This window comes from Mchenga conophoros, linkage group LG15 (assembly GCF_057382185.1).
Source record: "Mchenga conophoros isolate Kocher_MC1m ecotype Shallow Benthic linkage group LG15, M_conophoros_male_GT1.1, whole genome shotgun sequence".
NCBI classification, from domain to species: domain Eukaryota; kingdom Metazoa; phylum Chordata; class Actinopteri; order Cichliformes; family Cichlidae; genus Mchenga; species Mchenga conophoros.
In genome coordinates, this window is record NC_140540.1 from 22,789,379 (window position 1) to 22,801,867 (window position 12,489).

At 43.8% G+C, this 12,489-nt stretch overlaps 1 protein-coding gene across 1 annotated transcript in view; it reads left to right on the top strand.

Moving 5' to 3' along the window:
• The window catches only part of galnt14 (UDP-N-acetyl-alpha-D-galactosamine:polypeptide N-acetylgalactosaminyltransferase 14 (GalNAc-T14)), a 233,650-nt gene that overhangs the window by 132,905 nt on the left and 88,256 nt on the right, over nt 1-12,489 (top strand). Inside the window, exon 4 of the mRNA XM_085248120.1 lies at nt 7,903-7,970. Within this exon, the coding sequence (XP_085104246.1) occupies nt 7,903-7,970 (68 nt within the window). The remainder of the gene's footprint in view (nt 1-7,902; nt 7,971-12,489) is intronic.

Sequence of the window (12,489 nt, forward strand, 5' to 3'; positions counted from 1 at the left end):
TTGCTCAGGTAACCTGAGTAATACTTGTTGAAAGTACAACAAATAACTGCAGGCTGTTATCCAATAGTCATTCTGTCATAACTCAACCCAGAGCTTCGGACAGGGTGTAATATAGGAAGGTTAGGGGTGGGACATGAAAACAAAGAGCTGACATGATCAAAGACTCAAACTGTTATGTCCGGCGTGGCAGATGTGTGGAGTTGTAGATTAGGACCCAAGATGCAGCTTTTGACGAGAGTGAACTTTATTAAGTAAGAAGGAATAAAAACAAACAGAAACGGCGAGATGAGAATAAACTAAACCGGAACAACTAACGAAACAAACCTAGAACCAAACCCAGAGACGTAGGGAGACACGGAGAGACAACGGAGGGAGATACGCAGACGAACCAGCAACACACACGAGAAAACATAGGGCTTAAATACACATAGGGCAATCAGGAAATGGGAAACAGGAGCGAGGCATGGCTGGGAGTAATTGGACATAACAAGACAAGGGGAGTGAAATACAGGGTGGGCCATTTATATGGATACACCGTAATAACATGGGAATGGTTGGTGATATTATGGGGCGATTGTGGCTCAAGAGTTGGGAGTTCGTCTTGTAATCGGAAGGTTGCCGGTTCGAGCCCCGGCTCGGACAGTCTCGGTCGTTGTTTCCTTGGGCAAGACACTTCACCCGTTGCTTACTGGTGGTGGTCAGAGGGCCCGGTGTCGCCTGTTTCCGGCAGCCTCACCTCTGTCAGTGTGCCCCAGGGTGGCTGTGGCTACAATGTAGCTTGCCATCACCAGTGTGTGAATGTGTGTGTGAATGGGTGGATGACTGGATATGTAAAGCGCTTTGGGGTCCTTAGGGACTATTAAAGTGCTATATAAATACAGGCCATTTACCATTTACCATATTAAAGTCCTGTTTGTGGCACATTAGTATGTGTGAGGGGGCAAACTCCTCAAGATGGGTGGTGACCACAGTGGCCATTTAGAAGTCGGCCATCTTAGATACAAGTTTTGTTTTTTCAATAGGAACAGGGCCATGTGACACATCAAACTTATTGGTAATGTGAAGTTAACAAACAAAACCACCGCTATTGGTCTGACACTAAACCACATTGGATGGATCCCTCCAAGACTGTTGGAACAACAAAAGTGATGGTTTGGTGTGGTATATGGGGTACAACGATAGTGGGTCCATTCTTCATCAATGGAAACCTCAAGGCCACTGGATATTTGGAATTGCTACATGATGATGTGTTTCCCTCTTTATGCACTGAAGCTGGCACGTTCCCTGAGTTTTTCCAGCAAGATGGTGCACCACCACATTATGGGTGCCAGGTCCGAGCATTCCTAGATGAACAGTTTCCTGGAAAGTGGATTGGTCATCGTGGGCCAGTTGAATGGCTCCCAAGGTCTCCTGATCTGACCCCCTTAGACTTTTATCTTTGGGGTCATCTGAAGGCAATTGTCTATGGTGTGAAGATACGAGATGTGCAGCACCTGAAACTACGGATACTGGATGCCTGTGCTGGCATTTCTCCTGCGGTGTTACTATCAGTGTGTGAAGAGTGGGAGAAGAGGGTTGCATTGACAATCCAACACAATGGGCAGCACATTGAACACATTTTATAAGTGGTCAGGAACTTGTAAATAACTCATGAAAGAATGAAGTTACGTTGAAACCGAGCACACCATTGTTTTTCTTGTGACATTACCAATAGGTTTGATGTGTCACATGGCCCTGTTCCTATTGAGAAAACAAAAGTTGTATCCAAGATGGCCGACTTCTAAATGGCCACCGTGGTCACCACCCATCTTGAGGAGTTTGCCCCCTCACACATACTAATGTGCCACAAACAGGACTTTAATATCACCATCCATTCCCATGTTATTATGGTGTATCCATATAAATGGCCCACCCTGTAAAAACACTGACAAAAGACACGAACCTTCAAAATAAAACGGGAAACACACTTAACAGACTGGGGGACACAGAACATAGGAACATGAAACGTGAAACAGGAGAGTACAAAAACCCAAAATAAACAAAACCACAAAATAATAATAAACTTAACATAAACACGGAGTCACAGACTCCGGACCATGACACAAACAGTCTTTGGACCTAAATTTCTCCAGACATTACCTGATCAGTGAAGTCATTAGCAAACAGGATGTGCTTTCTGTTTAGCCTGATAATCAATCTTCTGTAATGTGCTGATGAAATAGCAACAGAATGTCTTTTTGCTTATACGCTGACAATACAAAATGGCGACGGTGAGGTCGGCTGCCGTGCTCGATGCTCTGCCCCAACTTCTCCCCTTTTTGCAGTTTTTCGTCACTTTTTGCTATATCTGCCATAATCTTGCATGGGCATCATGCAAAACACAGAAATTCGCTACAGTAGAGACACTTTGGTTTCTATTGGTCCACAATACACGAACATTTCACCATGTTTAACTCCGGACCCAACCTGGCCAAAGGAGATCCTGAGAGAGAACAAAGGACGCGACCCCAAGTGATGGCCTCGAGGGAAACGAGCCGGCATCAGGAACAGGCTACGGGCTCGCGCACACCGCGCACCCATGCCCGGTATCCTGCTAGCCAATGTTCAATCCATCGAGAACAAGCTTGATGACCTCAGAGCCAGAATCAAGTTCCAGAGAGACATTCGGGACTGCAACCTCCTCTGCTTCACCGAGACTTGGCTGAACCCAGTGATACCAGACCACGCCGTGCAGCCGACGGGGTTCTTTTCGGTTTACCGCATGGACAGGACAATGGAGTCGGGGAAGAAAAGAGGTGGTGGAGTGTGTTTGATGGTGAACAACAGATGGTGCGACAGCACAAACATCTCCCCACTCACACGCTCTTGCTCGCCCAATCTGGAACTTTTGATCATTAAATGTCGCCCTTTCTAGCTCCCTCGGGAATTCACCGCGGTCATTGCCTGCACTGTTTACATTCCGCCTCATGCGGACTCGGACACTGCCTTATGTGAGCTACATGGGGCTCTCACACATCAACAAACACTTCACCAAGATGCCGCACTCATTGTTATGGGAGATTTTAACAGAGTGAATCTCAACGGACATTTCACAACCTTCACCAGCACATCAACTGCCCCACCCGGGGCACTAGGACATTAGACCACTGCTACACCCCGTTCAAGAACTGTTACAAGGCTCAGCCCCTGCTGGCATTTGGTAAATAGGACCATGCCGCCATCTTCCTCATGCCTGCTTACAAACAAAGGCTAAAGCAGCAACCACCAATCAGGAGGGAGGTCGCTCACTGGACGGACCAATCAGTGGCCGCGCTGCAGGACGCACTGGATGACGCAGACTGGGACATGTTTCGGCGCAGCTCTGATGACATCAACATGTTTACGGAAGCGGTTGTGGGATTTATTGGGAAACTAGCGGACAGCAGAAAGAACTATCATCCGAACATTTCCCAACTAGAAGCCGTGGGTGGATAAAAACATCCGCGACGCTCTGAGATCATGCACCGCTGCCTACAATGAAGGGCTCGTCTCCGGTAATATGGACCTATACAAGGCTGCGTCCTACAACGTGCGCAGTGCGGTCAGAAAGGCAAAGCGGAGCTACGGGGAAAAACTAGAGTCACAGCTACGACAGTGCAACTCTAGGAGCCTGTGGAAAGGACTGCGGACTATAACGGACTATAAACGACCAGCTTCTTCAATGATGAATGCCGATGCTTCACTGGCTGATGAGCTGAACACGTTTTATGCTCGCTTCGATGCCGCAGCAATTAAAACAAACGGCTGCGCGCGCTCGGAGTGCACTAGTGAAGAAAATGCATTCATCATCACAGAGCATGCCGTGAGGAACACCTTCAGGAGGGTGAACACCAGGAAGGCAGCAGGACCAGATGCAATCCCTGGCCGGGTACTGAGAGCCTGCGCTGACCAGCTAGCACCGGTGTTCACAGAGATCTTCAACCTCTCCCTGGCCCAAGCAGTCGTTCCCACGTGCTTCAAACAGTCCATTATTGTTCCTGTTCCAAAGAAACAACAGCCCGCTTGCCACAATGACTACCGTCCAGTAGCACTGACTTCAATTGTGATGAAGTGTTTTGAAAGACTGATGAGAGATCACATCACTTCTTCACTTCCTGCCACCATCGACTCACTTCAGTTTGCTTACCGGACTAATCGTTCCACAGACGATGCCATATCTCACCTGCTCCACACATCCCTGAGTCACCTGGACACTGGCAGAGGGAATTATGTTAGGATGCTGTTCGTGGACTACAATTCAGCATTCAACACGAATAATTCCCTCTAAGCTTTTCACCAAGTTGACGGATCTAGGACTCAGCTCATCACTGTGTCAGTGGATCCTCAACTTCCTCACAGACAGACCCCAATCAGTGCGGGTGGGAAAACAAGTCTCCCCCTCCATCTCACTCAGCACTGGAGTGCCTCAGGGCTGTGTTTTAAGCCCCCTGCTGTACTCACTGTACACTTATGACTGTGTAGTCACATCAGACACCACCTCCATTGTCACTTTTGCTGACGACACTGCTGTTGTGGGCCTGATCTCTGACAACATCGAGACGGCCTACCTGGAGGAGATTAGGAACCTGGAGACCTGGTGCCAGGAGAATAACCTGCTCCTAAACATCAGCAAGATTAAGGAGCTGATCGTGGACTTCACTACAAAGCAGGCGAGGAATTACAAACCCCTCATCATCAGTGGCACGCCAGTGGAGAGAGTGGACAGTTTCCGATACCTGGGTGTCCACATCACTCAGGACCTGTCATGGTCCTGTCCTGTCATATCAACACCCTGGTTAAGAAAGCCCGTCAGCATCTCTTCTTCCTCAGAAGACTTAGAGACTTCCATCTGCCACTGAAGGCGCTCAAGAACTTCTACTCCTGCACCATCGAGAGCGTCCTGACGGCAAACATCTGCACCTGGTTTGGGAACAGCACCAAGCAGGACAGACGAGATCTGCAAAGAGTGGTGCGCTCAGCCAAACGCATCATTCAATCAGAGCTCCCTGACCTGCTGTCCATCTACACCAAGCGACCAAAGCTAAGAAGATTATGATTGACCTCTCCCATCCCAACAATGGACTCTTCTCACTGTTGAGGTCTGGGAAGCGCCTCCGCTCCCTTAAGGCCAAAACAGAGAGAATGAGGAGGAGCTTCTTCCCCCAGGCTATTCGGGCCCTGAACCAGGTGTAGGACTGAACTCTCCCATACACGTCACTATAAGACTGGACTCTCACACACATCACATCACCACACGCACCACCACACATTTCCTATAATCCTATAATTCCTATAATTTATAATCTTTATAATCTTTATAATCTCTTCTGCTATTTGCACATTCTTTACTGTAAATTCCCAAGTTAATTTGTAAATTTTGTAGTAACCTCTAAATTGTAAATATTGTAAAACCTTTTTTTCTGTCATTTAATGGTCGGACATTGTACAGCTACAAGCATTTCACCCCCACGTCATACTGTGTATGGTTGTGTGTGTGTGACAAATAAAATTTTAATTTTAATTTTGAATTTATTAAATATCTCTTCTTGCTTAACAGTTGTTTTCATTTTGTTGTTTCACAGATATTTCAGAGGAAGCTTTTATCACTTTTATTCAAAGTGCCTCACTCTACTCTGAGAGCATGAACGCTCTCAGCCTGTATACATGGCTCCTGTGGGAATTGAACCCCTCACCCTGGCAGTCATACAGTAGCACCCATTTAAGATCAGTGCTATCACTGCCAGAGAGTGGGGTTAAATTCCCACGGGGCCCCACACCTGCCACTCTTTAAAAATGCATGCTCTTAAGGCACTTTGGATGAAAGCACCCTCCAAATGGCGGCTGTAGGTAATGAAAATTTTTCAAAAAATTCTCAGCTAAAACTGATATATAGAGTGTTGGAAATGAGCGGCGCAGATATAGAGCTGCTATTCTGTGGCAGCCGACTGCGGTATTGTCAGCGGTGATAATATTTTCTGTGAGCTGAAGATAGCTTCTCCCTCAGCACGCCTGAGGGGAGGTTAAGCCTCATAGCTAGTGGCCTGTGAACCAGAGAATGGGAACTCCTGTGTGTGTGTGGGTCTGTGTGTGTCTGTGTGTGTTTGCGTAGATGGAAGCTAGTGAGAGGAATTGGAGGTTGTGAAAGGGAGAAGAAAAGTTGTAGCGAGAGAAGGAAAAGAGATTTGTGTCCTTTCACTCATATCTGTTTCATAGATAGATGCATAGATGGATACAGGGTGATTTAATGGGAACTAATGCGATAAATGCACTATTTTCTTTCTACTTGATCACCTCATCTCACCGTCTTTATTTTCCCCTCCATCTTGATTCCACCCGTCTCTCCCTCTTTCATTTATTTTCCTGCTCCACACCTTTCCTTCTCCTCCCCCTCCTCTCCATCTCATCCATCAATCCATTCATCCATCTCTCCTGATCGGCCCTCAGCCCACAGAGAGAGAGCAAGAGAGAGTTAGCATCAGGATTATTTGTCTCCCTTACTATGCTGTCATATCTCTCCCTGACCCCCTCTCTCTCTTTCCCCCCTCCCTCATTATCTTTTATCTCGCCCCACCTCTCCTACCCTCTACCTCCAAGCATCCATAACTCCTCCTGATGGGGTCCAGTGCCCCAGAGACACAGGTTCTCTCCACACCTCCTCCTCCCTCTACATTACCAACCTTTCCTCCATCCATTCCTCACTAGTCTCTTGCTAATTTTCACCTCTGCCATTCTTCTCCATACACAGTACCTCCCTGTTTTTAGTCTCAATCAAGTGACAACCCTCCTACTCATTTCCTCCTCCTTCCCCCCGTTTTTCTTTCCTCTATCTATCCTTTTCTACCTGTCAATTCAGTTTGATTTCCTTTTTTCCCTCCTTTATGCTTGCTCACCCCTCCTTTAGCTCTTTTCTTCCCTCGTCTTCCTTTAATTTTCACATTTAAACTTTCTCACCCTTTTCCCCACTTACTCCCCCTTCCCATTCCTGCTCTCTCTTCATCCTCGTATCTTTCCGCCCCTGCCTGTATCTCTTTCTCATTTTCATCCTTTGGAACAGGATAAATATGAAGAAGGAACAGATCTCTTTCCTTTCTCATTCCATTTCACCTTTTTTCTGTCTCATTTGGTTTCTTTCTTCTCACCTTTCCTTTCCCCCCCTTTTCATTTACACTCTTCAGTCTCTCCCTATTGCTTTTTTAATATTTTCTTTTATCTTTCCTTTCTTCCTCTGCCCTCAACCGTGATCCTCAGCCATCGATTTTCTACTTGTTCATCTTTCATGTACTTTCTTGTACCTTTTTACCTTCACTCCCTGTCTTCCCCTTACCATACTTCTGTTCTTCTCTTCTTCCTCCCTGATTTTTCTCTTTTCATTTCTTTCACTTTTCTATCCTCTTTTTTTATCTACTCCATCCTCTCATTTCTTCATTCCCTGTCCCACATTCATCCTCCTCTCCTTTTCTCCCTTTTTTACACTTCTCCAGAGGACATGATGAATGCAGAGGTTATTGAACGGTAGAAATAATGAAATAAAATGGAACAGAAACCCACCCAGAACAAAACACATTTTCTCATTTTCTTCCAGTAAAAGTTATGAATTTTTTATGTTTCAATCTTCCTCTTTAATGAAATAGTTTTTTTAGAGGCGACACGTCATACATTTTCATAACAGGAATTTGGGCTGACATTTTCAATATGTTGTTTCGTATGGCGTGTGCTGCGTACATAATGGATTCATGAGCACCTGAGTGTGTGTTTGCATCACTGCAGGTTGGCATTTACTTGTCAGCTTTTTCCATGCATTTATGCATTTGTTTTGAATACTTATTTATGATTGTGCAAACTGACTAATATTTTAAATCACTTTTTTTTTTGTCTTCTCTCCAGTGTTTTAAACAGGACCCCGGTTCATCTCATCTATGAGATCATTCTGGTGGACGACTTCAGTGACGACGGTGAGCTGCAGCTGGACACACACATTCATATACACACTGCAAATATACACATGCCTGGTTTCTTCCAGGTCAGAGATAACAAAGATGAGACCTACAAAACAGGTCAGAGGGAGGAATGTGTCCACAGCAGCTGGGTCCACAGCTTCAGGATTAAAATGGAGTTTAAAAAAAAGAGAAGAAACTCCGTTCTGGGTCAGAACGGAGTTTCGTTCACAGCGTGCACACTATCTCATCCACAGATGTGCCCAGTCCATCTCCAGAGGTTCAAAAAGTCCTAGTGAACTATATCAAACAAGGTCAAGGTCAAGGTAACTTTATTTATACCCAAAGGCAAGGTAAATTTGCTTTACAGAAAAATGAAAAATTGGCATCCCTTTAAAAACACACATACCTAGTAAATATATAAAGCTCACTGTGGCACATATATAGTATATTTCGAATCAAAAACAGTTCTTATTTAATTCAGTGACAGCAACGGGGACAAAGCTATTTTTATAACGCTTTGTCCTACATCTCGGAAATAGAAACCTCCGTCCTGAGGGAAGAAGCTGAAATTCACCCCTTAGAGGATGGGAACCATTTTTAAGGATTGATAAAGCCATCCTCTGTACCTGCTTAGAGTACAGGGAGGCTAAACAAGACTGTGGCTCACCTATCAGACGACTGGACCATCTCACTATCTGATTTAGAGAGTTTTTCTCTGTGACAGAGGTCTGACCAAACCATGCCACCAAACAAAAGGATAAAACAGACTCAATAAAAGAACGATAAAACAAAGTTAAAAATTTTTGGTCAATGTGGAAGTGAACAAGTTTCCTAAGACAATAAAGGTGCTGGTGACCCTTTTTACAAACTGATTTGCAATTTTGATCAAAGTTCAGTTTTTCATTTATTATTGTCCCAAGATATTTATATGATTGTACTTGCTCTATTTTCTGACCTTTAATTAAAGTGACTCCGTGCCCATTTTGTTGTTTCCTAAAATCAACAACCATATCTTTTGTTTTAGATATGTTCAGCAGGAGATAAGACTCCTCACACCACTGAACAAAGTCATCAATGACTGGGCCGTGGTTAATTTCACCTCATCTTTCAAGTAAAAGATGTGCCTCACCTCTGATACCACCCCATTTAAAAACATGCAACTTTTACTTTGAAGGCAAAGGTCTCTGATTCTGCTTTGCATCACACTCTTTACAGTTTCACTACTGCTTGGCAAGTGGTTGGAGAGTGTTTGCAGATAATTTGGCATCTTTGAAACAAACTACCAGCTTTTAGTGACAAGCAATAGCAACAGCAGGCAACTTCTAGCAATCCCTCATGACCCTTATTCACAATAGATCATAGAAATATCGATATCCTATTATATATATCAAATATCAAAGGTTTAAATTGTGCCATTTAAAAAAAACCAAATAAGCCCATTTTGAATTTGATGAATGCAACACATCTAAAAAAAGTTAGAACAAGGCCATGTTTACAGCATCCCCTCTTCTCGTAGGTCGTGGATGGAGTAATATAGTCAACAAATGAACAAATCCAATGAAAAGTCCAAAATCAACAATAATTTGATCCACATAAGTATTGTTTGTGTGTATTGGGCACCTAATATATTTTGCTCTGTTTATACCATTGAGTTAGCTCTTTCTCCCTTAAATTGGGACTAACTGGATGGTTGGAGCTTCAGTCTCCAGCTTTTCCATTAGCAAGGTTGAAATGCCAGATACAGTGGGGCAAAAAAGTATTTAGTCAGCCACCGATTGTGCAAGTTCCCCCACCTAAAATGATGACAGAGGTCAGTAATTTGCACCAGAGGTACACTTCAACTGTGAGAGACAGAATGTGAAAAAAAAAAATCCATGAATCCACATGGTAGGATTTGTAAAGAATTTATTCGTAAATCAGGGTGGAAAATAAGTATTTGGTCAATAACAAAAATACAACTCAATACTTTGTAACATAACCTTTGTTGGCAATAACAGAGGTCAAACGTTTACTATAGGTCTTTACCAGGTTTGCACACACAGTAGCTGGTATTTTGGCCCATTCCTCCATGCAGATCTTCTCGAGAGCAGTGATGTTTTGGGGCTGTCGCCGAGCAACACGGACTTTCAACTCCCGCCACAGATTTTCTATGGGGTTGAGGTCTGGAGACTGGCTAGGCCACTCCAGGACTTTCAAATGCTTCTTACGGAGCCACTCCTTTGTTGCCCGGGCGGTGTGTTTTGGATCATTGTCATGTTGGAAGACCCAGCCTCGTTTCATCTTCAAAGTTCTCACTGATGGAAGGAGGTTTTGGCTCAAAATCTCACGATACATGGCCCCATTCATTCTGTCCTTAACACGGATCAGTCGTCCTGTCCCCTTGGCAGAAAAACAGCCCCATAGCATGATGTTTCCACCCCCATGCTTCACAGTAGGTATGGTGTTCTTGGGATGCAACTCAGTATTCTTCTTCCTCCAAACACGACGAGTTGAGTTTATACCAAAAAGTTCTACTTTGGTTTCATCTGACCACATGACATTCTCCCAATCCTCTGCTGTATCATCCATGTGCTCTCTGGCAAACTTCAGACGGGCCTGGACATGCACTGGCTTCAGCAGCGGAACACGTCTGGCACTGCGGGATTTGATTCCCTGCCGTTGTAAGGCAAGGCAAGGCAAGGCAAGTTTATTTGTATAGCACAATTCAACAACAAGGTGATTCAAAGTGCTTTACAGAGACATTAGAAACAAGAACAAATAAAAAGCATGATTTAAAATTGATTAAAACAAGCAAATAAACTAACTAACTAATTAACAAACAAACAAACAAACAAACAAACAAACAACAGTATATAAAATCAAAACAGATAAAATCAGAACAGTAGATAAAATCAGTAGTTAAATGTAAGTTTTGAAATTTAAGCTTAAAGTGTGGATTTGGTGCTTTATTCAAATGCAGCTGAGAACAGGTGAGTCTTCAACCTGGATTTAAATAAACTGAGTGTTTCAGCTGATCTGAGGCTTTCTGGGAGTTTGTTCCAGATATAAGGAGCATAAAAGCTGAATGCAGCTTCTCCGTGTCTGGTTCTGACTCTGGGAACTGATAAAAGACCGGATCCAGATGACCTGAGGGATCTGGATGGTTCATACTGGGTCAGGAGGTCATTGATGTATTTTGGTCCTAAACCATTCAGAGCTTTATAGGCCAGCATCAGAACTTTAAAGTCTATCCTCTGACGGACAGGCAGCCAGTGTAAGGACCTCAGAGCTGGACTGATGTGGTCCACTTTTTTGGTCTTAGTGAGGACTCGAGCAGCAGAGTTCTGAATGAGCTGTAGTTGTCTGACTGATTTTTTAGGTAGACCTGTAAAGATGCTGTTACAGTAATCAAGCCTACTAAAGATGAATGCATGGACTAGTTTTTCCAGGTCCTGTTGAGACATCAGATCTTTTATCCTTGATATATTCTTGAGGTGATAGTAAGCTGACTTTGTTATTGTCTTAATGTGTTTTTCTAAGTTTAGGTCTGCATCCATCACTACACCCAAATTTCTCGCCTGGTTTGTGGTTTTTAGATGTATAGATTGAAGTTCTCTGGTGACCTGTAATCGTTTTTCTTTGGCGCCAAAGACTATTACCTCAGTTTTGTTTTTGTTTAGCTGGAGAAAATTGTGGCACAACCAGTCATTGATTTCCTCAATGCATTTACCAAGAGCCTGTACAGGGCCTCGGTCTCCTGGTGACATTGTGATATATATTTGTGTGTCATCTGCATAGCTGTGATAGTTTATTTTGTTGTTGTTTATAATCTGTGCCAGTGGGAGCATGTAGATGTTAAACAGAAGGGGTCCCAAGATGGAACCTTGGGGAACTCCACATGTGATACTTGTCTGCTCAGATGTGAAGTTACCTATTGATACAAAGTATTTCCTGTTTTCTACGTATGTTTTGAACCAGTTTAGTACAGTTCCTGAAAGACCTGTCCAGTTCTCCAGTCGTTTGAGTAATATGTTGTGGTCAACTGTATCAAATGCTGCACTGAGATCCAGTAAAACTAGGACTGACATTTTTCCACTGTCTGTATTCAGCCATATGTCATTAAACACTTTGGTCAGAGCGGTTTCAGTGCTGTGGTTCTGTCTAAAACCTGACTGGAAGGCATCGTAGCAATTATTCTGTTTTAAGAAGTAACTGAGCTGTTGAGAAACTGCTTTTTCAATGATCTTACTTAAAAACGGGAGATTTGAGATCGGCCTGTAGTTGTTCATTTGTGTCTTGTCAAGATTGTCCTTTTTCAGTATAGGTTTGATTACAGCAGTTTTTAGTGATTCTGGAAACACACCTGATAATAAAGAAAAGTTGACGATCTGCAACAGGTCTGACTCTAAAGTCTTTGAGACCTTTTTGAAAAAACTTGTTGGCAGGACATCTAAACAGCAGGAGGAGGAGTTCAGTTGACCTAAGATGTCCTCCAGGTCTTTGCTGTTAATAGGTTGAAACTGTTTCATGGTGTTTAAACAGTTTTTTGGTGGAC